Source organism: Podarcis gaigeae (genome assembly GCF_964106915.1).
Source record: "Podarcis gaigeae genome assembly, chromosome: 10".
In the NCBI taxonomy this organism is placed as follows: Eukaryota; Metazoa; Chordata; class Lepidosauria; order Squamata; family Lacertidae; genus Podarcis; species Podarcis gaigeae.
Window position 1 is genome coordinate 33,448,746 of NC_139686.1, and position 27,667 is coordinate 33,476,412.

Below are 27,667 nucleotides of genomic sequence, written 5' to 3' on the forward strand. Positions count from 1 at the left end.
CCATCTGGACATGGAAGATGGAATATTAGCCTTGCTTCACAGTAGAGGCACCTATTCCTACACTTTCCCACTTCTCATTCTTTTAAAAAACAGGTGGCTAGATGATTGCTCCAGCACAATACGGGTCCAAAACAAAGCTTCCGAAATAAACAAAATATATACAGTAATCCTGTCACTTGTTTCCTTTTATCTATTCTTTGTTGTTACTGTCCTTTCTTAATCTTGCTTTCTCATTCTTTCTTAACTGTTAGTGCTTTGTTATTGTTCCAGTTCACAAAGGACTTTGTTTAATCATGTTGTCCCCACTTTGGCAGCACCAATGAGTCACAGAACAAAATGAGTGGTCTTTAAAAATGTTTCAGTTCCTACATCTCCAGTGCCTTGTGCCTGCGTTTCCTTGACTCAGAAGAAATATCAATGCACCTCAAATATCTACGCAAAATGGTCGCCTTTTTTTCAGGCAAGACCTTGAGCACCTAGCATAATTAGGTGATTTCCACCACCACCATCCCTGCTGTTATGGTGTAATACTGGGGGGAAGCCTCCTCTGTTGAATATATATACCCAGCTGAATTTATTATGTTGATTTTGCTTGGCAATTATTTAAATATCCTTAGTAAAGATCTTTATTAGCCTGTTGCTTTTTCCTAGGTGGGCACAGTAAGTTGGGAAAATTTCCTCTCTTGGGAATGCATCCCTTTGTGTTGGGATTTTAGAATAAACAAACTTGGCAACACTCCCAGATGGCAAGTATACCTGCTTCTCTGATTTTTAAAAAAATCTTTTGTATTGGTTTTACAAATACAAAATACAAATAAACAAAGAATAAAAAAGTATATAAAGAGATTATCCGAATCTCAAGACTTCCGCCCCATTGCCTCCATGGGGGTCTCATTTTAAACATCTACTACTGCATATTCATCCATACTCCATTTTTTATATCAAACCGTATTATCCGTTGTAATTTTTACACAAGTGAAATCAAAGTCCTGCCTTTGTTTCCATCTGCTTACAGTGGTCTCCTAAATAACTTATCATTTCCCCCCATTTTTTTTTATTAAAAAAAATTGTTTCTGAGTTTCCCAGTCCGTTTCGCCATCTCGGCGTAGTCCATAGTGTTTCCCTGACATTTCATCCATTGCCTTGTGAGGTTCCTGCACCTTGAACGAAAGGGGGAGAAATCCTACAGGTGGGGCTTTTCCGCAGAGCTGGCGGAACCTCGCCTGTTGAGTTTCTTCCACTCACACCGCAGTGATAGGAACGGGGAGGCTGTCAGATAGCACATCTAAATAGAGGAAGGGGGTGGTGGGACCAGCAGCCACGGAGGAGCTGCTCTCGGCGGCGGGGAGAACGGGGGACCGGCCACAGTTCCACCCAGGAACGGAGCGGTTCGCGGTTGCCGTGGCAACGTCTTTTCTCGGCCTCCTCCGGTCGGAGCAGCAGCCCCGCCGCCATCACTGGCCCGAAGAGGCTGCCGAGGCCACGCCCTCGCTGCGCTGCGCTTTGACTTGGCGGCTGGGCTTTTCCGCCAAGGGCGGGGTTGAGGTTTAGCCATGCGGGGTTAGGGACTTCCCGGCTCCTCCGCACCCCACCCCCGAACCCGGGAATCAGCATTCACACGTTAATTCAAAGGTGAGGGAGGAGCGGCCATGAATGGTGTGCGGGCAACGGAAGGGCGCCTGTGGCACTGAAAGGCGGGTAGGCAGAAACTGGGGGGGGGGGGGGGACGACAGATGCAGCTCTCCAGGAACGTGGGAATAGGTGCCTCTTGGCTCCTGACACGTATGTTTGTGACCTTTACCGAGCCTTGTTGCTCTGGCGGGGGCTGGTGTTTATAATGGGATAGGTGCTCCTCATACCCACCGTTTGTTTGTTTGTTTGATTCTCTTTTGCAGCGAGCACATGACGTCGTTGGCATCAAAATGCTAGCCTGTGATTCTTTCCCATTTAATCCAGGCCTACTTTTTTCCCCCGGAGGAAAATCCTGTACGTCCTTTGTTTTTAAACAACTGGTTGCCAACCTATTTGCGATACCTCAATGACCCATTTTCAGTGTTAAGCCCTCTGGAAGTGCCCAAGCTTGGCAGTTCAGGGTAAACTCAGTGGTGCAGTGAAATAATTTTAGTTTCTGTCTATAATGGTGAGGGGGGGGGGGCGGAGTTGATAAAGTGTATTATTACTTTACTAACTTCAAAATATGCTTATCCAGTACAGTACTGCTGTATTTGGGGGCACTTCTCATTCTGTTAAATAGTGCCCTGGAATTAATTCCCCAGAGGATACCACTGGGCAAACCTTTGCACTGGGGCTGGAGGTGCGGAAAACATTCCAGGGGCCACAATCACTGCTGGGCAACTTTCCAAGGGCCATATGCAAGTGATTGGTGGGGCCAGAGGCCTTTTCTGTCATCCATCCAGACAGGCAAAAATGCTGAGGTTGTAAAGTGGGGCATGGGGAGAGTTTATAGACCTGGAGGGCAGTATTGGCCCCTGGGTCTATAGTTCCCAAACACGGCTTTGTGTATGTGTTTGTGTGCACATTGTTGCATTTGGGGTACTGGAGACGCTTACATAGTGCATTTGAGGCAAGGTCCAGCTTTTTACCATGCACGGGACTTGTAGTATGCTAGTTTGCCTCCATGCATTCCTCCTTAACTGAAAACAACTGTTGAACCTTGATAAATGTCTGAAATAGCATTTTAATGGAAATGCTGACCGTGTCTTACAGCCTGAGGGCTGAGAAAAACTGTGATTGCTTAAGTTCCTCCTAGAATATGCCTTTCATTCCAAAATATTTCTTTTCTACAGTACAGTACTCTGAAATAAAGGTCAAAACTCTAGAAGTGTCCCTCACTTTGAAATTTTGAGTGGTACCTGGTTGTAGCTGAATAATTTAAGTGGTACCTGGTTGTAGCTGAATACATAATAAGTGCACAGAATGAGTGTGGGCTGAAACTGTTCATCCTTTGCTTTTACAGTCATCCTTGTCAAATGTGACCTTTATTGGCAACACTATTGATTTACTTTTGCCTAGCAAAACAAGAAAGTGTTTGTGGTGCTCCTTGACTGCTTATTGGCAGATTAAGAGCAACATAGGTTCTTGCTATCTGTTAATGTTTCTTTTCTTTCTTCCCATCCTTTGTTTTTACAGCTGTTATGATTTCCTCAAGTGGGTTCTGGGGATCGGAAATTGTTTCCCATTTTTAATAGCTCTGTCTTACACAGACAGGGCACAAGGATAGGCAAGCTTTATTGCCCCTTTTCATTCTGGCCAGGGAGGCTGTGAAGATGATACATCTCAGCAAAATGTTTGATTTTCAAAGTGATACATTTCCTACATTACTGAGGAAAATAAATCAACACACAGTAAAACCACATACTATGTTGCCCATAATCTGCCAGTAAGCAGAGAAGGTAGCATCAGACACATACTATTGTTTTGCAAAAATAGATAAATAGGTATTGTCAATAATCTGCTCATGAGTAAAATCAATTAACAACTAGAATTCAAAACTTATGGAGGAGTAATTCACTGTATCTTCATAATGTGTACAATGCTTTTGGCACGCTGACAAAAAATTATGTTGCTTCATCAGTAATGGCCATCCACTCCACACGTAAACTGCCTGGCAGAGGGCACAGATGGCTCTTTGCCTTTGACAGAATTTGTGCAGTTGATATGCACTATGAAAGCAACATTTCCCTCTCTTCATTCCTACATCAGCCCAGTATATTGTTGATGTTCCCTTAGCATTATTCAAGACCTTTGCTTTCAGCATTGAAAATGAGTGGCTTACATCTGTAAAATCTGGGATCTCACCCACAGAAGCCATAGCAGTTAAATGGAGGAATATGAAAGGAGAGTGGCCCACGTACCGATTATTAGCAGAAGTGGATAAAGATGAGCCAACTTTGAAGAAATATGATGAAATCAAAAACCACCTGTCAGATTGGCTCCAATATTTTCAGTCAAAGATTGTGTATAGATAGGAAAGAAAGTCTTGCAAAAGAAATATCCAAATTCAAAAAAGAGTTAACTCACAATAAAGGAAAACACATTTCACGAATTTACGACTATTTATTAGAACGGGAAGTAAAAGAGGAACAAGTTAAAGTAGTAATGGTAAGGTTGGCACAGGACCTTGTATACAATATCTAAATGGAACAATGGGAAAGATTATGGAGGACAAATATTAAATTCATGGCACCTTAGGGAAAACACTATGAAGATGCTATACACCTCTTTAAAACTCGCTAAAATGTATAAAGGCAGGTCGCCAACATGCTGGAGATGCAAAAAGGACATAGGGTCATATTTTCATATCTGGTGGAACTGTGTAGTTATCCGTGAATTTTGAAATAACATCTATAGTGAACGTAAAAAACTATTTAAATTTACATTTGAAAAAAGACCAGAAAGCCTCCTATTAGGTATACTACCAATAGAATTTTAAAAATATATAAGACCATTGTTTATGTATGCAATCACGGCAGCCAGAATAATAGTGGTAAGAAACTGGAAAAATGAAATCCTACCAATGATTACAGAGTGGCAGACTCTAATGATAGAATACCTGCAACTAGCAAAACTGACGGGAAAAATCAGAGGATTGTCAAACCAGAAAGTGTATGGACAATGGAAACTAATCAAAGAATAACTAAAATTGCATTGTACAAACAACAAGATACTTGCAGAACTAGATTGATACTTGTAAGCAAAAAGTGTATTAGATACCATATCAGATTACATATATATATATATATATATATATGAAATGAAATAACATAAATCTGTGCAAGAAAATATAGACAATACTGTATAAGCAGTATAATGAGAATTATTGGAAGTTTTACATTTTAACCTGTTATTTAATTGTAATATATTGTATTATTTTTTTTCTTTATTTTTTTCTTTATTTGTATTGCTTTTGCTTTGTATGATTTGTTATTTATGTATATATGTCTATGTGGGAAATTAATAAAGATTATTTTTAAAAAGAAAAAAAATCTGAGAAAGCTGACATAGGACTGTAGGAAACTGCCTTATACCGAGTTGGATTGTTGGCACATCTATTCTAGCTTAATATTATCTACACACTGATTGACAGCGTCTCTTCAGGATTTCAGATGGGGGATTTCCCGTTCTTAAGGTGATGCCGGAAATTTAGTCTGTAATCTTTTGCATATAAGGCAGATGCTATACCACTGAGCTTTCCAAAAGAATGGGAATAAGGTCAATTCTGTGATTTTTCTCTCTTATGGTAAATAATGATGCAGTGTTTCATCATGAAAGACCAGCAATGGTTTGAGGTCTTATCCTCACTACATTTTTGTGGCAATAACATGGACTCTAGTCCAGTAAAGCTTATACCACAATAAATTTGTAAGTCTTTAAGTCTTTTGTAAGTCTTTAAAGTGCCACTAAACTATTGGTTGGCTTTGGTGGAAGAGACGTAACACATTTATCCCTCTGGGAATTAGAAGCTGTTTATCTGTATCAATGGCTACTATTTTTTGGGAATCTACAGAAAAGATTAAATGAGAGAATGAAGATGTCAGAATCAAAAGTCCCAACTATAATAATTCCAAAGCAATCAGCAGCATCTTCTATGTGGAACATTGCGCTTGAGTCTGCTTATTTTTGGCTGCCTGCAGCAACGTTACTTGTGTCAAAATGACTGACAATGGAAACAACTACCTCACTATACAGGAAAATGTATAGTAGTGATGTTTTCATCACCTTCTCAGAATCTGTGTAGTTGGTGGGCAACCATGCTCAGGGGCTCTTGTGCCATCCAAGAAGGCCTGAGACTGTTGTTTTTGATACACATCCTACATAGCATCAAAAAGCAAGGGCAAATTATAATTGTAACTGTGCATAGCGAAATTATAATAAACAGATAATCTGGAGATTTATGCTTTGTTCAGTTATAAACCTATTAGGTGATACATAGGGCAGTACTAGAACTCACACATCCTATGCTTAAAATGGAAAAATGCCTCTGAGCTGGAAAAGTGTTATTTCATTATATAATAAATACTAGTTGGTCAAAATGATTAGTAACATGAAACACCTAAAAAACCCACAGGATTCTGGTGTTCTAATGCCTCCTCTTTGTTTGTGACAAGAGCTGTAGTCAAAGTTGCCATAGAGTTCACAGTTGATTTTTATGTGTTTTACAGTCTGTGGAGGAAAAATAAAAGGCCTGGTTTCAGGAGATTATGTCCGAAGATTCAGATAAGGACAAGCAGCACATAGAACAAATAACCAGTGATGATTACAATTCGGTATGCTCAGTCTTCAGTTTTATACATTATTCTAGAACTATGTTTGATTCGTTAAAGAAAATTTAGTTTGCCATCCCTGAATGGGAATATCCATGCCAGAGGAAACATGGTCTAGCTGGTGTGCTGTGGTGGTTAGAGTGTTGGACCAAGGAGCCTAGGGTTCGAATTCCGATGTAGCCATGGGTGGCCTTGGGCCAGTCATTGTTTCTCAACCCAATGTACCTCACAGTGTTGTTGTGAAGATAAAATAGAGAGAAGGGAAACCATGTACTTCATTCCAAGTATTGATTTTCACCACTGACTACTAAGGAGCATTTATAATCATTCTGGCCCTATTAATCCTCTCACATGTTTCCAAATTCACAGCAGGATATTATGCAATGAGCAGTTAACATAATTCATTGGACTCATGCACAACAGATTCAGCAGAAGTTTAGAAGTCTATACAGTCTGGGGGTGGGGGAAAACCAACTCATTTATCTGACTTACAAGGGAGGCATTACTTACATCTTTGCTCACAATCCAACAATTCTTGCTATACTGTTTATTAAACTGTTTATTTAAGGTCTCTGGTGTGTCTATTTTTCATATTTTAAAGCCTGCAATCTGTTCTCTTTCATGATGATACCCTCTTGGTTTTATTTGCACTGTAGTACAAAGTTAGCAAAAAATAGATTCAATTATTTCTTTATTTAGAATCATAATGGTCACTGTTATTGAGTGCACAGTGTCCCATTTCAGATATTTTTGTCCACTTTCCGTGTGCAAGAAACACGTGACCTTACTTTCTGTTGTATTTTTCTGTTGTTGTTTTTAGGACGAAGATCCCTTTAACCCATTTTTAACAGAAGATCTTGAGCGGTGTGCCTTTTATGCAGGTCTGAATATCGTTGTTCATTGTCAAACTAGTGAATTTAAATGCATTTGGGTAGAGAAGAATTAGTGGCTAGGTGGAACACAGCAAAGTTCTAGCATGCAGTGTTGCAAAAAACGTCTAAATAAATCATGTTTAGTGTCAGACATGAGGATAACTCGCTGTCAAAATCTAGTAGTGGTATAATATTAATATTCATATGTGGTAATAATCTTTTTGTGATCTGTACAGGCGACTCCCCACTTATGCAGTGAAATGTGCATAAGTGGAAGCCCCCTGGAGAGTCTTCATGGCTTGCGATGAGACCCTCCCCAGAGCCTGAAGAGGGCGTCATCTTTGGGCTCTGGGGAAGGTCTCCTCATGAGCCAGGAAGTCTTTCCAGTTCTTTCCACACTGCTGGGTTGCTGGCGCTGCATGTGTGCAAGTAGATCACACACAAGTGGGGAATTGTCTGTGATGTGATGATGGCATGAGAAGAGTTCCTTGAAGCTGGAGGCATAAAGTAGCCACCCTAAAAAGGGTATGTGCTAATAGAAATGAAGAAATAATAGCACTTGCAAAACAGAACAAAACCACACACCCAAGTATTTTGAAAGCAAATTCTGCATTTTCTTCCTTAAACAAATTTGATAAGGGAGCCCTGGACCTGTTTATAAATTACTATAAAAACACAGTTGCTACTTTTGCAATGTTGTGTTCTTATACAGATTGATATTTTGTTGTTTTTAATGCCCAGCAGCTGCAAATGAACTTTGTGTTTTAATGATCTTGTTATTTTATAGCTTGTTTGTGGTTATTTGTTTATGCTTGCTTTATTGTAGCTTCTTCATGTTCTATAAGATAGAAGCTCCTTTTGGAGGAAAAGCAATTCATACATACAGTAAAAAAATAAATACAGTACAGGAATGATGTCAGATAGGCAGATGAGATTATTCTTTTCAATTGTATCAGACAACTTGGCTGTCTAATTTAAGTTATCCAAGGCAAAACGAGTCAATGCCTTCTCTCCTCCCCCCCAATCTTATAGATTCTTTTTATGATCAACTTTTGCCACGGACCACACAGATTTTATTGGAATATAACTCGGGGAAATGGGTGCCACGGCTTCGTGAACCACGAGATTTATATGGCCTGTCTCCTGCAGCTGGACACCTGAATCTAGTACGCTGGCCCCATGAGTATGAAGTTATCAGAGAGAAAATTAAGCATATTGGTAAATGATATTAAAAGAGTGTTATGATGTGATAGTGGTTAAAACAACTAGTTATTAAAACAATATTTTCCTAAATTATAATTTCTATAGCAAAGCATTTTATAATCCTTGCTGCAGTCAGTTAAAATTTTGAAAACCTTATATTGAAGAAAGTGTGGAATACATACAGTATTACTTTGAATGTTAAAAGGAAAGGACGACTGATCCTAAATAGCCTCATAAATAAATGTGCCCTTAACTTTCATATAAATAAAGCCACCACCCCCTTAATTAACAGTATCATTCCACCCTTTAGTTTCATTAGTTGAATGAGAATAGGATTGAGACTACATGCATAGGATCCAACTGTAATGTTTAATAATAGAAGAGCCCTGCTGGTTCAGACCAAAGATATATCTAGTTCAGCATCCTGTTTCCACTGGATAGTTGCCAATAAAGTCTGCAGTGCAATAGCATTTGACTTCATTTTTTTTATAATAATTTTTATTGGTTTTTTAACAAAAAGACAAACAAAACACAAAACAAAAACATATAAAGAACATTTAAAACATGACTTCCCCATACCTCCCTTTCACTGCATCCTTGTTTTACAACTCTTTAGCAACCCTTCAGTCAATTTCTCTAGTAGTTTTCTTTAAATTTCCTTAATGTTAATGTTTACAGCTGTAATTCTCTATTTCTTACCCCTAGACATCTTGTCAGTCCTCAATTTTACAACAATTTTTAAGATATATTTTAAATTTCTTCCAGTCCTCTTCCACTGTCTCTTTCCCCTGGTCACGGATTCTGCCGGTCATCTCTGCCAGTCCCATAAAGTCAATCACCTTTGTCTGCCATTCTTCCAGAGTAGGTAGTTCTTGCATCTTCCAATACTTTGCCAACAGGATCCTTGCTGCTGTGGTCGCATACATAAAAAAAGTCCTATCCTTCCTTGGCACCAACTGGCCGACCATGCCCAAGAGAAAAGCCTCCGGTTTCTTTATAAATGTCCACTTAAGGACTTTTTTAATTTCATTATAGATCATTTCCCAAAAGGCTTTGATCTTTGGGCAGGTCCACCAAAGATGATAGAAGGTACCTTTAGACTCATTACATTTCCAACATTTATTATTGGGCAAATGGTAGATTTTTGCAAGCTTGACTGGGGTCATGTACCACCTATAGATCATTTTCATTATGTTCTCTTTTAAGGCACTAGATGCCGTAAACTTAATGCCGGTGGTCCATAACTGTTCCCAGTCAGCAAACATAATGTCATGACCGATATCCTGTGCCCATTTAATCATAGCTGATTTAACCATTTCCTCCTGTGTATTCCATTTCAACAGCAAGTTATACATTCTAGATAGATTCTTAGTATTGGGTTCTAGCAGTTCTGTTTCTAACTTTGACCTCTCCTTCTGAAATCCTAATTTCCTGTCCTGCTTAAATGTCTCATTTATCTGATAGTAATGTAACCAATCTCGAACTTTAAACTTTAGCTTCTCATGACTCTGGAGTTTAAACTTTTCACCATCTTGTTCTAGGATTTCACAATATTTTGGCCAGTTAGGTTCCATGTTTAATTTTTTCACCGCCTTGGCTTCCATTGGTGACAGCCACCTAGGGGTTTTACTTTCCAACAAATCTTTATATCGAATCCAAACATTATACAAAGCTTTCCTAATAATATGGTTTTTAAAGCCTTTATGCACCTTTACCTTGTCATACCATAGATATGCATGCCAACCAAAGTTATTATCATACCCTTCTAAGTCCAAAATGTCTGTGTCTTCAAGGAGTAGCCAGTGTTTCAACCAGCAAAAAGCCGCTGATTCATAATAGAGTCTTAAGTCCGGCAGGGCAAAACCCCCTCTATCTTTTGCATCAGTTAAGATCTTAAATTTTATTCTGGGCTTTTTGCCCTGCCAGACAAATTTAGATATATCTTTCTGCCACCTCTTGAAGCAATCCATCTTGTCTAGAATCTGTAAGGTCTGAAATAAGAATAACATTCTAGGCAATACGTTCATCTTGATAACAGCAATTCGGCCTAACAAGGAAAGTCTCAGCCTAGACCATATTTCTAGATCTTTCGCAATAGCATTTGACTTCAAAACTTATTTACGATTTCCCTTTTTTGTATAAATTGCATACTTTTTAAAGAAAAGTCAACAGGGTCAACCCTCTTCAGAACACTTGTGGGTTATTTAATACATCAACAAAATAAGCTAAGCTAGAAGGTCTACTGTTATTGAGAAGTTACTGAAATGCAAGTGTGGGATGTATAACAAATGCAAAAGGAGATGTAGAACCGGAGGAGCACATGGCTAAAAACATGAAGAGCAAAAATTAAATACATTGGAAGCAAGAAATCAGATAGGAGTCAGTATGTTGAATCACAGGAGAGTTTAAAGGTAGGAGAATACATAGATTTCACAGCAGCAGCAGAATAAAGCCGGTGCATCCGACTTCACAATGAAATATGTCGGGCACAGATCAGTGCTTCTGAGCTTTTTCAGGAAAATGTCTGAGAAACTGAGGCAGATAGTGATCATAAGATATTAAGTTATAGGCCTTATTTGCACATTAAAAAAAAAATTATCAAATCCCCCGTTCTGCATGGTACCCCTCCATGGGTTTCTCAAGAACTCAAACGTGAAAATGCTGAGCTTTTAACAAAAGTAAGTTACTCAACCCTAAATTGACCTCAATACCAGCCCAGCCTTTATTCTTGTTTTAAAGATAAGTAACAAAAGCTGGGGAATTGTTATGACAATAACTTAATCTGATATTATGTTTTCAATTCCACTTGGTTTTCCAATTGGATAGTAGTGGTTATTTTTATAAGTGCATTATGATACAACTGGATTATTTGTGTAATAGGAATTATGCTTTGAGTTGAACCTTACTCCGTCATAGAAATAATCCGTGGAGATCAGTTGTCTTCAGAATCATGTACTTATGTAGCTGATAACAGAGGGCCCTTCAAAATCTTAATTAAGTCACTATTTGTAATCATGGATGGATACCATGTTGTTGTTCGTTGCCCCTTTCAGCTCAATTTCTAAATAACTTTAGCGCCTATACATTATTATCACAAGGTTGCATTAGCCAAAGGATTCTGTCATTTACCAGATAAGTTAAAATGTGTATAAATATGCCAGCAACTAATATAAAGCTGAGGCTCCCAAAACTATAAATATTATTTTGTACTCAGATCAAATTTTAGCTCTTTGGCACCATATTTTCCAACTGTAAAGTAGAAACCAAATGTAATTTTAATATAAGCTGACATCTGTTAACTCTCAGCAACAGGATCAGATTCCTGTTTGTTTATAATCCAACATGTGAAGTTTTTTTTAACTTAAGGCATAAGTATTAACTTAAAGCATTGGTATTTCCATAATAGGACAATTTTGAATGCCTGCTACAAAATGAAAATGAAATGTTATCATAAAGATACAGAGATAGTCTTAAGAAATTAAGGTCTATCACATATGAAAAGATAATATGTGTAATTGTCTATCATATCCTGTCTGCTTTGGTGAAGCTTCATACATTTCAGTGGGGATTTCAAGTTGAATCATTTTTGTGCAAGTTTTTTTCTTCTTCCAAAGTTTGTGGTCTGATACTGACACCTTCTGGAAAAAGCATCCTTTTGCTCTTGAAAAATAATTTCATGAGGAAATGCTTGAAAAACCTTGGAGGTATTCATAGAACATAATGAATCTGTGAACTAGATCAGAGTAATCTGTACTTGTGACACATTAAGAGTGTATAGTTCTTATTCTTGAATTATATTTCCTTTAATGTGAACAAAATGATCCTTTCTTAGTTCAGGGCCTTCTAAAGGTACATTATACTAAAGCAAAGTATAATATCTATACAGCACACACACACACACACCCAACTACAGTATATAACGATCGTATCTGGGATTTAAAGAAATACACTTGACCAGCCAGTCACGTACACCAGTGGTTGTTTTAAGTGGTTGTTTTCATTAAAGAATGAGGTCAATTCTTTGTAAAGCATCCTGAAGATGAATGGTGATTTTATTATTAATAATAAGCATGTATACATATTAGTATACAACAATGTGTTTACACAATAATGTGTCTGTGAGAGGGGAATTATTGGTTTGTAAATGTTTTTGTTTTATTATGTATTTTGTGTTCTCATTTTGTATTTTTATGTTATGAACTACCCTATGATAGGGACACGGGTGGCGCTGTGGGTTAAACCACAGAGCCTGGGGCTTGCCGATCAGAAGGTTAGTGGTTTGAATCCCCGCGACAGGGTGAGCTCCTGTTGCTCGGTCCCTGCTCCTGCCAACCTAGCAGTTCGAAAGCACATCAAGTGGAAGTAGATAAATAGGTACCGCTCTGGCGGGAAGGTAAATGGCGTTTCCGTGCGCTGCTCTGGTTCGCCAGAAGCGGCTTAGTCATGCTGGCCACATGACCCGGAAGCTGTATGCCGGCTCCCTTGGCCAATAAAGCGACATGAGCGCCGCAACCCCAGAGTCGGCCACGACTGGACCTAATGGTCAGGGGTCCCTTTACCTTTACCTTTACCTTACCCTATGATCTTTGGATGAAGGGCAGTATAATGAACAACAACAAGAAGAAGTGTGCATGCACAGGAAAGCTCATACCAATAACAAACTTGGTTGGTCTCTAAGATGCTACTGGAAGAATTTTTTTTATTCTGTTTTGACTATGGCAGACCATCAGCATTGCCAAAGGAAGATGCTGATGTTCAGTTTTTAAGTTGTCTTGTGAGTTATCTCTTTGGCAGTGAGGAACTCTTGTAGTACCAACAGCAAATGTAAACTTGTACGCATTGCTTCTTTGGATCGCAGCCACTATGTTGACAACATACATGCATCTGCTATACAAATTATGTATAAGATGTAATAGAGAACAAGGAGCTGTCCAGATTTCAGTGGTGCAGGTAATGATTTGGTTGTAGATAGGGCTGAAGGTTCTTCTCATAGGCTACAAATGAATCTTGTTAACTTCTGGGGTGTCCATCTCTTTTGTTTTATCAAGATTCTACTATATTGTCCATGGCATTTACATCTTGATCATGAAAGAGGAGATGACAGACTATCAGCATTTCCATTTAAAAAATAGATTAAATGTATCTTATCAATAGTAGCCAGCCACAAAGGGATTTTTCCTTACAGTTTCCTTACTGTTTAACAATGCATAAATATAAAGCTAATTTCATGATTTTTAGTTGCATGACACGCAATGATTGTTTTGAATTAACAGCTATAATTAAATATTAATTTATTTGTTTTGTTTTTCCAGAGTGGGTTCCCCCTCAGCCGGAGCCACTATACAGTCCAACATGTCTGGAGACTGAGCCTCTTTGCACAGACCCCGGAGAGGGTGCTGTGGTGTATCTAGCAGATGGAGGTCTGAGCACATTTCCTTACTGAGTGCATAATACTTGAAGCATAACCATGTTTGTGATATTAAATGGTTTTCAATAGAAAAAGATACATAGTACTATCTTAGAAGTTACTGAAAAAGAGAAACTGGAGAGCAAAAGACCTAGATCTACATTTTTTTTAAAAGTTGCAAGTATTTATTTAGAATACAAACACCACTCAAAATGCACGTGTTGAAATATAATGGCAGACAGTGGTTGTTACTGAACAATTAACAGGCTGTTATCCTAAAGATAATCTCATGGGCAACTAGTTGCATATACTTTCTGGAGGCCCTTGATGACAGAAGGCTCATTCTGTATGTATAAGAAACTTAGTTATCCATCTGGGGCTACACTGAGCATCAAAATGAAGATTCAAATACACAGTTAAGTGTGAATGTGCATTTGTTTTAAGCTACACACATGTATAGTCTGCAGCTGCATGCAGATCTGGTTTTTTGAATGGGGGAGATTAACATGGGAGCAAGTCCTACTGAATTCAGCAGAATTCACGTTCATTGACGTAATGAGTGTAACTGTCCTCACTCCGACCCTCAATTCTGGATTCCAGAAATCCCGAAAGCTTTATTAAAGAGTTCCGTACACAATCTCTGCATCAGCTCAAGATACAGGTTACAAGGTTAAAAGGCACATCAGCAGAGTCTAGGATACATGGCTAGACATAAGTGAAGACATGTTCCAACACATGTTGTGCACCTTCCACTCCGGAGCTCATAATGCATGTAGTTTCCCTCCCAAGCAAGAAGACTGAGCCTGCAGGTATGTGCTCCTGTGGGGATGGATCTGTTTGCACTTGTACTGTCAGTGGCATGCTCTTGACAATGGAACTTGAGTCCAGGCCTGCAATCTGGTTGGCTCCATTCATTGACTGGCCAGCTCCTCTATTACTGTGGGAACCTTAACTCTCAGAAAGCAGGTTAGGGTTCCCCATCCCCTTCTGGAACACCTGATAGCCCCAGGTCAGCGTCGCCCCCCACATCATTGCTTGAGCTTTTTCCAACCCCTTTCTCAGCCTTTTCATCTGACCGATTACCACCCCATCCCACTTGGTGGCATGGGGCCCGTGACAGTAGCTGATATTTTGAGGCAAAAATGTTATTATATAACGCATATGAAAGTTAGTGTAAGCATTAAGAAAGCACTGCAGGATTGAACAAAGGCAGTGACACTTGCTTAAAGGGATGCTATATACGGAGGCTGTATTCAGATGCTGCATATATAAACCCAATAGGTACCATTTTAAACAGCTGTCTATATGATGCTGAATGCTTCTTGACCAAGTTTTTGGTTTGAAATTCCTAAGGGAAATCAGGCAATTCTGCAGTGGCACTAGGACACCACCAAGTGGGTAGTCTCTGAGTGACCTCTCCCTTCTTGCACAGAAGATTTTTCTAATCGTAATTCACAACTGAATAATAATTGTATATTTTGCTTCTCTCACTAGCTGATAAAGAGTCCAGCTTTATGTATTCTCGATTAGGGGGGAGCTTCCCCTCAAAGCAGGTGCTTCCTCAATCATGGGATGACTGGGACAATACTTTGATCTTTGAAGCACGATTTGAAAGTGGCAATCTGCAAAAGGTGGTCAAAATGTAGGTTGCTCACCATTTCCCTTTGATTTGCAGGAGTAGTTGCTGGTTTCTGTCTGCATTTGTTCTGGCATTAAAGGGTGACATCCAACTAAGTAATTACTTGAAGTAGTCACATTGAAATCAGTAGGTTGACTACTTAGACTGAGTATGGATATCATCTGTACTCTTGTTTTGGCAGACCTGGATTAATAGCTTAGAAAACGTGAAATGCAGATATCCATATACACTTGCTGGAAAGTTTGTATTGGCTTATTAGAATCCCAGAATCACACAAAGAGGACTAATTTCTGACTACTCAGCATTTGTACAAAATATAGACAGTCAGGACCACAAAAACACTCCAAATGTGTGAATTGGTATGTAATCATACATGAATCAAAATAAAGCAGTAAGATAAAACAGCTAATGAACATAATTGTAAAATACAATATATATTGAAAAGACATAAGAGAATATAACTTAACTGCTCATTCAAGACATCTGAGAATTTGATCTAAGCCCACCATAAAGATCATGTGGACTATTGTTAAAATACAAATATGTGCATGAACAAATTCCTTACAAGTTTATTATAGGCAACAAAATCTACAAAAAAAATTTTGTGAAAGAAATTTGGGTTTAAAAAGATACATTTGAAATAAGAGAGATAAAGGAGCATGATATATCATGTTTCATAACTGCCTGAATGCCCAACAGTATATTATATACTAAAATACTTTTCTCCTTTTCCCATGCCAGTAGTGATTTTGAGTACCAGCTGACACTACGCACTGATCTCTACACAAATAAGCACACCCAGTGGTACTACTTCCAGGTCACCAACACCCAAGCAGGAATGCCCTACCGTTTCACCATTGTCAACTTCACCAAGCCAACAAGTTTGTATAATCGTGGTATGCGTCCGTTGCTGTATTCAGAAGCAGAAGCAAAGATCCACAAGGTGGGGTGGCAAAGGACAGGAGATGAAATCAAGTATTATAAAAACAATCTCGGCCAAGGTGGGCGCCAGTATTTTTCCCTGACATGGACGTTCCAGTTCCCGCATGATAGAGACACCTGCTATTTTGCCCATTGCTATCCTTACACTTACAGTAACCTGCAAGACTACCTAGCAACCGTTGCTAGCGACCCAAGGCGGTCCACGTTCTGCAAGATCCGCATCTTGTGCCATTCCCTGGCTAGGAACATAGTCTATGTTCTAACCATCACTAACCCCTTGCAAGATTTTCAGGAGGAAAAACGCAAGGCAGCGGTGATTTTGACTGCCAGGGTGCACCCAGGTGAAACGAATAGTTCCTGGGTGATGAAGGGCTTTCTGGATTACATTCTGGGGGATTCAAATAATGCCCAGTGGCTTCGGGACACTTTTGTTTTTAAGGTGGTACCAATGCTGAATCCAGATGGTGTGATTGTAGGCAATTACCGCTGCTCTTTAGCAGGCAGGGACTTAAACCGCAACTATAAATCGGATCTCAAGGAATCATTCCCTCCCATCTGGTGTACCCGCAGCATGATCAAAAGGTAAAAAGGTAACACCATCCCTCTTCTGTGTCCAGTATCACCACTCTTTGTTCATTATTATACCAGCATTAATTAATACATAATGTGAATTCATCTTGTTGCACTGAACTTATTTTTGTTCACATTTTGTTGAAATTTTAGGTACATCTAAATGTTGTTTTAATACTTTCCCTGATTGGCATGTAGAAGGCCTCCAGGAAAATCATGAGTTAGCACTCCCTGCTACTGAGGACAGGCAAGGACATGTGATAAAGTTAGAATTATAAAACCAGCAGCAGCTTCTCAAGCTTCCTTTCCCTGCCTAGCCTAGGATAGAGTATTCCTTCAGCTTCTGCTGGAATTCTATTCAAGACATTTTATCTTCTAACTATTAGCTTTTTTTCTATTTGCTGATCTTTAGCCCGTTCCTTTTTTGTTTTCACCTGTTTCCCACTGTGTGTTTTAAAAAAGAAAAGACTATTTTAGTTGCTCTCTTTCCTGGTTTGGCTGTCTGTCCTTCATGGCTTCATCAGGGAAAGCCACTTTTGCTCACTGGTTTCCCACGGGCATCTGGTTTGGCCGCTGTGAAAACAAGATGGTGGACTAGATGGGCCATTGGCCTGATCTAGCAGGCTATTCTTATGCTCTTATATGTATAGAAATGCTCTGAGGGGATAGGGGAAACGAGCCCTGTGTGTTTCAAATATTTAATGTGTACATAGAGCTATCAGTGATCTTACAACTCCTGACCTCTCTTGCTGCATGGCATCTGGCATCAGTCAAGAACACGAGAGCCCTTCAGGAAGTCTGGTTTTCTTTTTCTTATGTTTGTTTTCACTCTACCTACTTCCCTGGGGGAAAAAAAACTGCAGTCAAGGTGGTTTTTGAGTTGAGGGTTTAACGGGAGGTTTGTATGGGTCTTAATTTGGACCATCTGTTTTGGGCTCAGATCTGGAAGCTTTGGGAAGTTGCATTTTCCTGAAGGCCTCCTACACACTGACCAGGAAATGAAACTTGTTAGTCATTGTGTGTGTGGGTTCTGGTGGGCATGCAGGAGGCCTCCTTCTCCACCCTGGCTTAGTACAGATGACACTAGTCATCACTGGTTTTTGAATGTTTTAAATTACCTGTTTTTAACGGTCTTTTACTGATAATGTTTATTTAATGTAACCTTCTTTGAGGTTTTATTATGATAAAGCAGAACAAACATTTTATTAAATGTAAAATGAAATAAAAATAAATCATCTTGGTCTTTGGGGGTTTGGTCCTTCTAGTTTAAACCTTGCCTTTTTCAGAGGTGTTTTTCTTTCGTTTCTGTATGTGTGTGTTTGTTTGTTTGTTTGTTGTTTGTTCCTTCAGTCATACACTCTCTCTTTTTCTCTGTCTTTCAACAATGGTTGGAACTTGAGAGGGGCTGAGGAATTGGCTGTATAATTCTAACTTATTCATATGCTCCTTCCTTCCTCCTTCCTTCCTTCCTTCCTTCCTGGTGATGGGTTTAACACATTGTTTCCATGGAAGACTCCTGCAAAGCCACTGGAAGGGAATATCCACAGTGAAGTAACCAGTGTTCCATTCTAACAAACATAGACTGGAAAGACCAACCTCTGGAGAAGGAAGGGAATTCCCCTATACCAATAAAGGGGACTATTTTCCTCAACAAAGCTCTTTAATCTTCTGTTAACTGTGTTTTTCACATAATGACAGCAACTTATGTGATAGTTCTGTTTTTTAAACATTTGTCACGTGTCGGCTGCAATGGAAAAAGCATTTTAATATTGCGCATTTAGTATCTGTCACTGGAAAGGAAAGGCAGTGATGGCCTAATAGGTGCAACTCAGCTCTTATTGGACTCAAGGGAAAAGCTTCCCTGACACTAATGCAGCTAACCAGTGCAGCTAACCAGTGCAGGTTGTTCCAGTAGAAAAACAATCTGTCCAGCAATTATCATCTTTAATACCTTTAAGAGATTTCCTACAATTGTTATCATAACCCAAAAAATCAAGAGTGTCTGATTTGCAGAAACCAAAGCTGCTCTTATTTAACTTTCTACCTTGTTACAGAATGATGGGAGAGCGCAAGGTTCTCCTATATTGTGACCTTCATGGTCATAGCAGAAAAGAGAATGTCTTCATGTATGGCTGTGAAAAACGAGATCATCAAGAAGAAGGGGCAGGCTTACATCAGCGCGTTTTCCCTCTCATTATGAGCAAACGTTGTCCCGATAAAGTAAGCTGACATTTAACATTAATATGTAAGAAATCATCTCTTTCAGTACATTAAAAATTTGCTAAATCACTTGACAGTTTTCTAAGTTGTTGTTGAGGAAGACTGTGGCACGGGGAGGTCATTTCTGGGCACAGCTGTATAGTTTTGGCCTCGTTGCAAAAGCGCAGTAGTAATTCCACTTCTCTCTTTGTTAAGTTCTCATTCCAAGATTGCAATTTCAAGATACAAAAAGCTAGAGATGGGACAGGTCGAATAGTAATGTGGAAGATGGGCATCAGCAACAGCTATACCTTAGAAGTTACTTTCTGTGGGTCTAAACTGGGTAAGGCAAATATAGTTTTTCTCTAGAATCTATATTTAAAGCATTCAAAGAAGTCTCATGTCTTGTAGCTGCAGATTCTTTAAGAGATAATGTGAGCTTACTGTGTTTGACAGATAAATACTACATAGGAAGGCATGTTGAAATGTTAATGTTATAGGTGTATATTAAAATTGCATTTGGCCCAAGAAATAGTGGTTGTGGGTACCAAATGTAACAATTACAGGGAGTAAATGACTACAGAAGGGTGAGATTTTGGCTAATGAGTTTAAAACTGAGTTTATGCTTACCTGAAAGTCAGTTACGCTGTATTTACACAGCAGACTAGTTTAACAGTGATTCCCTCTTTGGGTATTGTAGTTCTTTGAAGTTGGGTAGGTAGGAATCTCTAACACAGAATTCTCACACTTTCACAACTTTGAAACTGTGGTTGTTGAACTGATATCAAATATTTATCTACCTTATACTGAAGATGTGTCCTTGTGAAGGAATCAGACTAAGACTATTTAACAAGAAATAGCAATCTTTTATATAGTTTTATGTGGAAATTATTGGTGTTAATTTGCATCCTACTGTCAACCTTAGATGGTAGAAAATAATGAGGGAAAGTGTGAATGTGAGGCAGACTAATCTGCAGTGGAGCTAAGGCAGAAGTGTACTTGTTTGGTTTATCTGTGGATTGGGTTATTTTAAAAAAGGTAGCTGAATGTTATAATTGGAAAGCAAAGGGTATCATTGGAAAGGCAAAGGAATGGAGGTTCTCAAAAGGAACTATGGGAAGGAGTTTGGGAATATGGAATGTGAAAAGCCATTTGATGAACTTTTGAAAGTAACAGATAGGTAGCCGTGTTGGTCTGCCATAGTCAAAACAAAAAAAATTCCTTCCAGTAGCACCTTAAAGACCAACTAAGTTAGCTCTTGGTATGAGCTTTCGTGTGCATGCAAACTTCTTCAGATTCTTGGTATGAGCTTTCGTGCATGCACACTTCTTCAGATACACTTCTTCAGATACACACTTCTTCAGATACACTTCAGTGTATCTGAAGAAGTGTGCATGCACACGAAAGCTCATACCAAGAACTAACTTAGTTGGTCTTTAAGGTGCTACTGGAAGGAATTTTTTTTGTTTTGAAAGTAAAAGATTTAAAATAAAGATAAAATGTTTTGCTAACAAAGAAGTGTTATTGGGTTGGTAGCAGTCCAAATTAAATGTGGAATTCCATCAGTGGAATTAAAATCATTGCTGATATTGAATAGGACAATTATTTCTTCACTTGTGACTGGTCCCCCCCCCCCTTTCCAGGCAGTAGACATGGTACCCACTTTAGTACCAAGGATCTAGAATCCATAGGACACCATTTCTGTGACTCACTGTTGGACTTCTGTAATAAAAAGAAGAGTAAGGTAATGCAAATAAACATTATTTCTTGCAGCAGTAATATCTGCAGCAATTATGTACTTAAAGGAATACAGTCAAAGTATTTATTATTATTTGGCAGTAAATTTTATGGTTAACAGTGTGTGTTTTTCCTTAGTATAACGAGTGCCTGAATGAATTGGAGGTAATGCTGAAAAAGGGTGATCTATCTGCCTCTGTCAATGACAGAGATTCCAGGTAAAAGGACCTCTTCTAACAATTGTTTTATTTCTAGCTTGTTATTGAGGAAATCGGTGCCATGCTTTCCAGATGTGTTTGCGGAGCAGATAATTGATTTGTAGACGAATTCTAGAAATCCATACTCTTGTAAATGAAAATAAACATAATTATTTTTCTTTTACAGTTCTGACAGTTCAGACTCCAATGAGGTTACCGTTAAACTAGAAGCCCAGGTACAATATACATTATCATCAAAAATTCAGCTTTAGTAAGATTTTACTTGAAATTAATTTCCTTGAAATGTAATATAATGATATACAGAACAGTATACTGATGTTTAGTTGCAATGTGACAAAATAATATAGACACACCAGTTTTTTTTATTCATAAGAAATATACTGGAAAATAAAAAAAACAACTAGCAGTGCTTGATATATAATGTAGAACACAACTACTTTATAATATCAGCTTGAATGGCAGATTTAGAATTCTTCATACTATCGGAAACACGCTTCTCAATATTAACTGACATACCAACTATTCTGTAAATTGTATCTTCAGACAAAGGAATTTTCACAATCAAGGCTCAGGCAGGCTTAATTGATTTTTCCTGCTGTTGTATGTGGTTTTGTCTGTTGAGCAATCCATTCTGTCACTTGGTAAGATATAATTTGCATCTTATCTGAGACTTTTACTCATTTTTTGAAATATGTTCGCTGGTATTTCTGCTATTCCAAAAGCCTTTCAAAATATTGAACCTTCTTGTTCGCCAGATTTCCGTGTTTTGACAGCAGACGTCTTGTCATCTTGTTTAGGGCCATGTTGGAATTGGAAAGCTTCTGGCCACAGATCAAACACATAGGCTGTTTTCATCTCCAGCCCATGGGAAACTGAGACTCAGATAGATATCCACATATTGCTGACAAACGTGGATCACTAGGATTGTTTTCAGTATCACTTGATGCACTTATGCTCATTTTGAAAAGATGGCTATCCATATTCTGCAAATAAAAAAAAATTGATACTGTACTACACTACACTGAAATGTTTAACTATTTCTTGGATTGTCCTTGAAACTTTCCACCACACTTGCCATCCTTTCCTGCCAGAACCTCTGCTTTAAAGAGTCTTCTTGAACCAGACACAGCAGACCACAATATTGTTATTGTGAGGAGCAAGTGGTGGCACCTAGTTTTGCTCTTCTTGTCTCCCTGCACAGCAAGATCAGTTCTGTCTTCTGAGAGACCCAGCTCCCATCATCACTGAGGGAGGTGGGATGAGGCAAGAAGCAGCTGGCTGGGAACAGGCCTTGCCTCCCTCTCCCAAGACTTATAGCATGCACTTCTTGTTAGTTGGGGACATATGAAAGGTGCAGAATAGGTGGGGCTGGACAAGACATACACACATACTGTGAGTGATAAATCAGAAATCAAACGTGGAGAACATATGCTCAAAGAGGGAAAGATGTCATGCTAAAAAGTCATTTCATTTAGGGGGAAACTAAGCATTTCAAGAAATATTACTTTGGTGCTACTGACAAAAATAGAAACCTCAAAATAATAGTCTTCATCTCTATCAATAACATCTGATACAATTTACCCCATCCCTTGGCTGACATTGTTACACAGTGTTTCCACCCCAGTCCAGTCATTGGGGTGCAGCCACTGATGTGGAGGAGGGTGAGGAGATGCACATTACATTTTCAGGAAATCAGGATGAATTGTGTTAGATTTTATTGAGGAGGATTTGGGATGTGAAATGGGGGCATGTCTGCCATTTAGTTGTTCAACATCTAGTTGACACAACATCTAGTTGTTCCCTTAAATCCTTTTGAGTTACTAAGATATAAGAATAAAATGTAAAGGTTAAATAAAGAAAATATATATAATGTAGATAACTGTAATCCTATTAAACCCAGATATACATTTTAATTTGTTTGTTTTGCTTGTTAGGCAAAACCAAGAAAGAAGTATCTGAAAACCAAGAAAGAAAGGAGTGCCTTTCTGGTGTCATCAGGAAGAAGATTTTCCAAGCAACCCCATGAATCAATTGTAAAGCATTATTATTATTATTATCATCATCATCATCATCATCATCATCATCACTAGGTATTAATGAGATTAGTAGGGTTGACCTTCAGGATTCTATCCAGCATAAGACCAGGAACAGACCTTATTCTTCGCCTCTTAGATCCATCACAATAAAGTTATAGACTGAACTAGCAAGATCCAGTACTTATTTGAGTAGACTGGTGCAGTTCAGAAAAGGTGTCTTCAGTACTTTCTTTTGTGGAAATAGAAGGAAAGTGTATCTTGAAAATTCCTGAAATATTATGAGAGTATTTTGTTTACTTTTGCATCCTTTTAAGTATAATAGTGTCTCTTATAAATACAGCAATCCCTTTCTTCCTGTTTAGAGTGAAACCAAAAAATCAGAAGAATCTTCCCACAAAATTTCCAAGAGCCATGAACAAATTATAAAAAGTGTAAGGATTTCTATGTATTGTGAAACATCTGTTGTCCTTTTGTGATCAGAATAGGATTATACAGTATACAGCACAATAGTTAACTGACAGCAAACATTAGTCAGTCAACTCTCCTGCTTATATGATTTCTAAGGTATACCCATAGGAATATATTTGAAATGTTTGATATTTTTAGTAGCTGTTTATAATTGCTCTTTTCCTCAAGTATTCAGACAAGTGAAAGTTTATACTTTGGGATAAGTATAAACTTTTTTTCTTTTTTTAAAGGCTTTTTGCAGTACTGTTACAGTTACTACTAATAACTGTGAAATATAGTTATTCACCGAATCAGCAAGGGAGATACTAATGTGTATTAGTATCATTAAGGATGTAATTGTACATCTCTTTCATGTTTCTGAGCTGGGCCATTGAACAGCTTTTTTTGAAGAGATCGTCCCCTAAAGTTGTTGAGCTTTGGGGGGGGGGGGGCAGGCTTCTGCTGGGGGAAGGCAGAACCTCAGTTAAATGAGTACTTTCAATGCTTTCCAATAATTATGTGCCCCACCCCCATTGGCTATGCCCATGCCATGGTATTATTTTAGTTCTTCCTATGTAAGTGAAGTGACTGGTAAGTAGTACATGTTTCTCTTTCTCCACAGACCCAGGTTTTTCAGAAACTGAAACCAATGGAGCTGCAAAACATACGAAAGGAAAAATATGAAATTACCAAGCAGACTGTAGAACCTTTGTCCAGAACACCCAATGCTAAAAAGGTTTGGCTGGCCCATTAGTAGAATAATTTTCCAGATAATCAGAAAATGCATATAGCTTTATGTTAGTGACAACCAAAAGCAGAGTTTGACTTTGACATTAGGAAAAGCTAAAAGGATGCTGTGTCCTGTTGTTAAAGGGATATCTGACAATGTAATATTACCGCTTAAAATAATATGTGTGCTTTGCAATTTATTTATTTATTTAATTCCTGAAATAGAACAGCATTGTGGAACCCGCTCTAGTTAAAAGAATCATAGTTCCTTTAACTTTGTACAACAGTGCTTGGACAGCAGACTGTAAGGTCACCTGCTGTTTCTTCTATCTCCTAGAAGTTGTTAACACCAAAGGTCCTTTACCTTTGTTTTAAGACTTTCAGTAAAAGTGATTAAAAAAAGCTTTGTAGCTTTATTCAGAACAATCAATGAAATACATTGAGTAATTATTTCTTTAACTTTTAGCAGGCAGGTATTCTGTTTTACAGAAATGTATTTTAAAGTATGGTCCATTTTAAAAGAAAGGGATATAATTATATCTCAGTTCCCTGAAGAGCGTTTAGTTTCAGCGCAACAGGCAGTTTGATCATGCTTTTCTTCATTTGTGATTATCATAACATGTTCTGTGGCCCTTAGCTTCCCATATGCAGAAAGAGAAAGGATGATGTGTCTTTAAACAAGCAATTCTTATGAGATTATGCCCACAGAGGATTCTAATTTGGAAGAATCTGCTCATTCCAGGGGTTAGTGGCTCAAAATTAAGAGCCATGGTAGACATTACATACAGGAAAAAATAAAGACAATACTCATAAATCCCAGATTGGAATCCACTAGTAATTCATTTCAAATTGGTTACACGGACCATCTGAAAGAAACCCAAAGCAAAATGGTGGGTGATTCAGATAAAACCAGAAAATATCAGGGATCGTGAAGGAAAAGAAACTAAGAGAACTTGCTCTGTCAGCCCACTATGCGTACCTGTTAAACCCTCTATGGATTAGTTTAATATGGTTTGAACATCTTTTCATTGAACAAAAATATCCCACAACAACCCAAATCTAGAACTTGCTACAGGGACAGAAGCTCCATAAAACAGCAAATGTTTAAGAACAAGTGAACAAAGCTGTTAATTTACTGCTGAGAGACTTGGAAGGTCCTTTCCTGTGACCCGTTTCAGGGAGTGAGAGAACTTATGCAGAGTACCCGATTGCTGCAATCCACACACAGCACAACATTAATATCAGCCAACATTAATATCTCATGCATCCAGATGACTGATGAGACTCTTAGGTGACTAGCACAAATAACACAAGTTTTTATTATAAGCTTGCCTGCATCACTGCAGGAGTGGCCCCAGACAATATGTTTCTGCCTTCCTAGGAATGCTCTGAGCACTTTTGGGAATGCGCTAAGGAGGAAAATGGGAAGCTGCCATACAGAGGTTGGGTCGGCACCAACACCTCCTTCCACTCCAGTCTGAAAGGAAGACGGAGGAAACATTTTGAGGTAAGCAGAAATGGTGTTGTATGGAATGACCCATTACTGACTCTGCAGTTGCAAATGGCGGCTAGCAAGAGTCCTTCTAATGCTTGCTTGCTCTCTCAACCTTATTTCCATATTTGCATTACAGCAATATTTGCTTTGCTCAGTTTATATTTTGAAGAGCTGTTCCTAGTTGTGTGCTTAATATTAGGAGCCTTGACAGATCATTAGCCTGATGCTGCAAAGCAACTCCTTGTATCTATAGAGCAGTGATCTAGAAAGGGCTGGAGCTATTTTATTAGGAAACCTCTACTTTAGGAAAGTGATGGCTAACCTGTGGCAGTGGCATAGCGTGGGTTGCAAGGCAAGTAATTTGCACCCCCTAACCCGTGGATTTGCGCCCCCTAACCCTAACCCCCAGGTGTTGCGCCCGGTGCGGCCAGCCCCCCCTGCACCCCCCACGCTACGCCACTGACCTGTGGCTCTCAGTATATTGTTGGACTCCACCTTCCTTCATCCTAGTCAGTGTGGCCAGTAGTGAGGGATGGTGGGAGTTGTAGTCCAGCAACATCTGGAGGCCAAAGGTTAGCAATTCTGGTTTAGTCAAAACAGATGCATGAGTAAATTTTGCTCTCAGGCTAGGGTATTATTCAGTAAGACTGTATGGTATAATGTTACGATTTTAACTTGTTAATGGGGGCTGCCTAAAAATAAAAACAAATGCATTCAATAGGGTTTTCACATCATTATCTGACCACACATACTATGTGGATATTGCTTAGAAACATTGACTGTGCCAGGGAATGTTGACTATACGGGGAATGTCTTTTCTGTAAGCTCCAGCCATTCAGTAAGCCAGAGTTGACCACATTCCTGCCAGTGTCATATTGTATACATCTTAAAGGTGGATTATACGAATACTCTGAACTCTTTCCTCTCCCCCTTCTGTTTCTTAAAAGGGTGCTGCTTTCCTTTTTGATATTACAATTGCAATACTGCATGGGTTGTCAGCATGTCACAACACAAGCAGGACAGCTAGCAGGTATCTGTGGCATTTGGACAGAGGCAGGAAGGCACACATTTCAGGTTAGGACATAGTCTCAGGTGTTTCTGCTTGCCTCCCTTTCCTATGCTGTGCTGCTGTTTGCATCCCAGACCAAAGCCAAACTACATCAGAGACACTAAGGAGAGGTTACACTAGAATGGTACTATCCCATACTTCACTGCTATGATGACTCCAGCTAACAGTTTGCCAAGAAAAGGGTTAGCAATCAAATATTATACAGTTTTTTTAGCTGGAATGATTGTTTCTAAAGAAGAGGAAAGCTTTCTTAGTAAGCAAAAAGGCAGGGTACATTAAAAAAAAAGTAATTACATCCAAGGGATGATAAAATAAGCCTTAAAGGCTGAAGAACCACTTTAGACATTGCATACACCAAAATCTCACAAGCACACAGATCCTAAACATTTGGGATATAAAGGCTAATTTGTTCATTTGGTGCAAGGATATGCTTGCATAACAAACTTCCCCACTCACCCTATCTTGTGTGTCCTGCATCATCCTCAATTCTGCTCCAGAGGATTGGGGGAAACTTCAGCACAGGGGGAGGAGAGGGACAGAAGTGCAACAGCACAAGCTTATGCTGACAGAACAAGTTAATTAGCGCTGCATTGGATATAACTCTACAGTTCAGTGCTTCTTTACAACAAACTAATTTCAGACTTTGGTGGGAAGTTTAATAATAATAGTGCATTTCCCTCCTTTTACTCTTGCAGTCAAAAGCCTTAGCAGGGCTTCATAAACTCCTCAGAGAAACTAACTCAGTTGTAGAAGGTAAACTTCATGAAATGTCGTTTGATTCCCAAGCAGGTAAGAGATAACATGGGCAAAACAGTTCTAT

The 27,667-nt window shown here is 38.8% G+C and overlaps 1 protein-coding gene across 3 annotated transcripts in view; it reads left to right on the forward strand.

Moving 5' to 3' along the window:
* The first annotated feature begins 1,419 nt into the window (after positions 1 to 1,419).
* Positions 1,420 to 27,667, forward strand: part of AGBL3 (AGBL carboxypeptidase 3) — a 35,766-nt gene continuing 9,518 nt past the window's right edge. Inside the window, exons 1-17 of one of the 3 annotated variants that reach the window (XM_083698596.1) lie at positions 1,420 to 1,632; positions 6,183 to 6,287; positions 7,105 to 7,165; positions 8,189 to 8,374; positions 13,672 to 13,779; positions 15,261 to 15,408; positions 16,147 to 16,929; positions 18,972 to 19,137; positions 19,333 to 19,459; positions 20,760 to 20,860; positions 20,992 to 21,071; positions 21,238 to 21,286; positions 23,006 to 23,104; positions 23,470 to 23,538; positions 24,177 to 24,290; positions 25,665 to 25,790; positions 27,543 to 27,636. In XM_083698596.1, the coding sequence (XP_083554722.1) occupies positions 6,222 to 6,287; positions 7,105 to 7,165; positions 8,189 to 8,374; positions 13,672 to 13,779; positions 15,261 to 15,408; positions 16,147 to 16,929; positions 18,972 to 19,137; positions 19,333 to 19,459; positions 20,760 to 20,860; positions 20,992 to 21,071; positions 21,238 to 21,286; positions 23,006 to 23,104; positions 23,470 to 23,538; positions 24,177 to 24,290; positions 25,665 to 25,790; positions 27,543 to 27,636 (2,377 nt within the window). In that variant the 5' untranslated portion in view covers positions 1,420 to 1,632; positions 6,183 to 6,221. Of the gene's footprint in view, positions 1,633 to 6,182; positions 6,288 to 7,104; positions 7,166 to 8,188; positions 8,375 to 13,671; positions 13,780 to 15,260; positions 15,409 to 16,146; positions 16,930 to 18,971; positions 19,138 to 19,332; positions 19,460 to 20,759; positions 20,861 to 20,991; positions 21,072 to 21,237; positions 21,287 to 23,005; positions 23,105 to 23,469; positions 23,539 to 24,176; positions 24,291 to 25,664; positions 25,791 to 27,542; positions 27,637 to 27,667 lie in introns of those variants that run through there. The other 2 variants (XM_083698595.1, XM_083698597.1) reach the window with 2 other exon arrangements.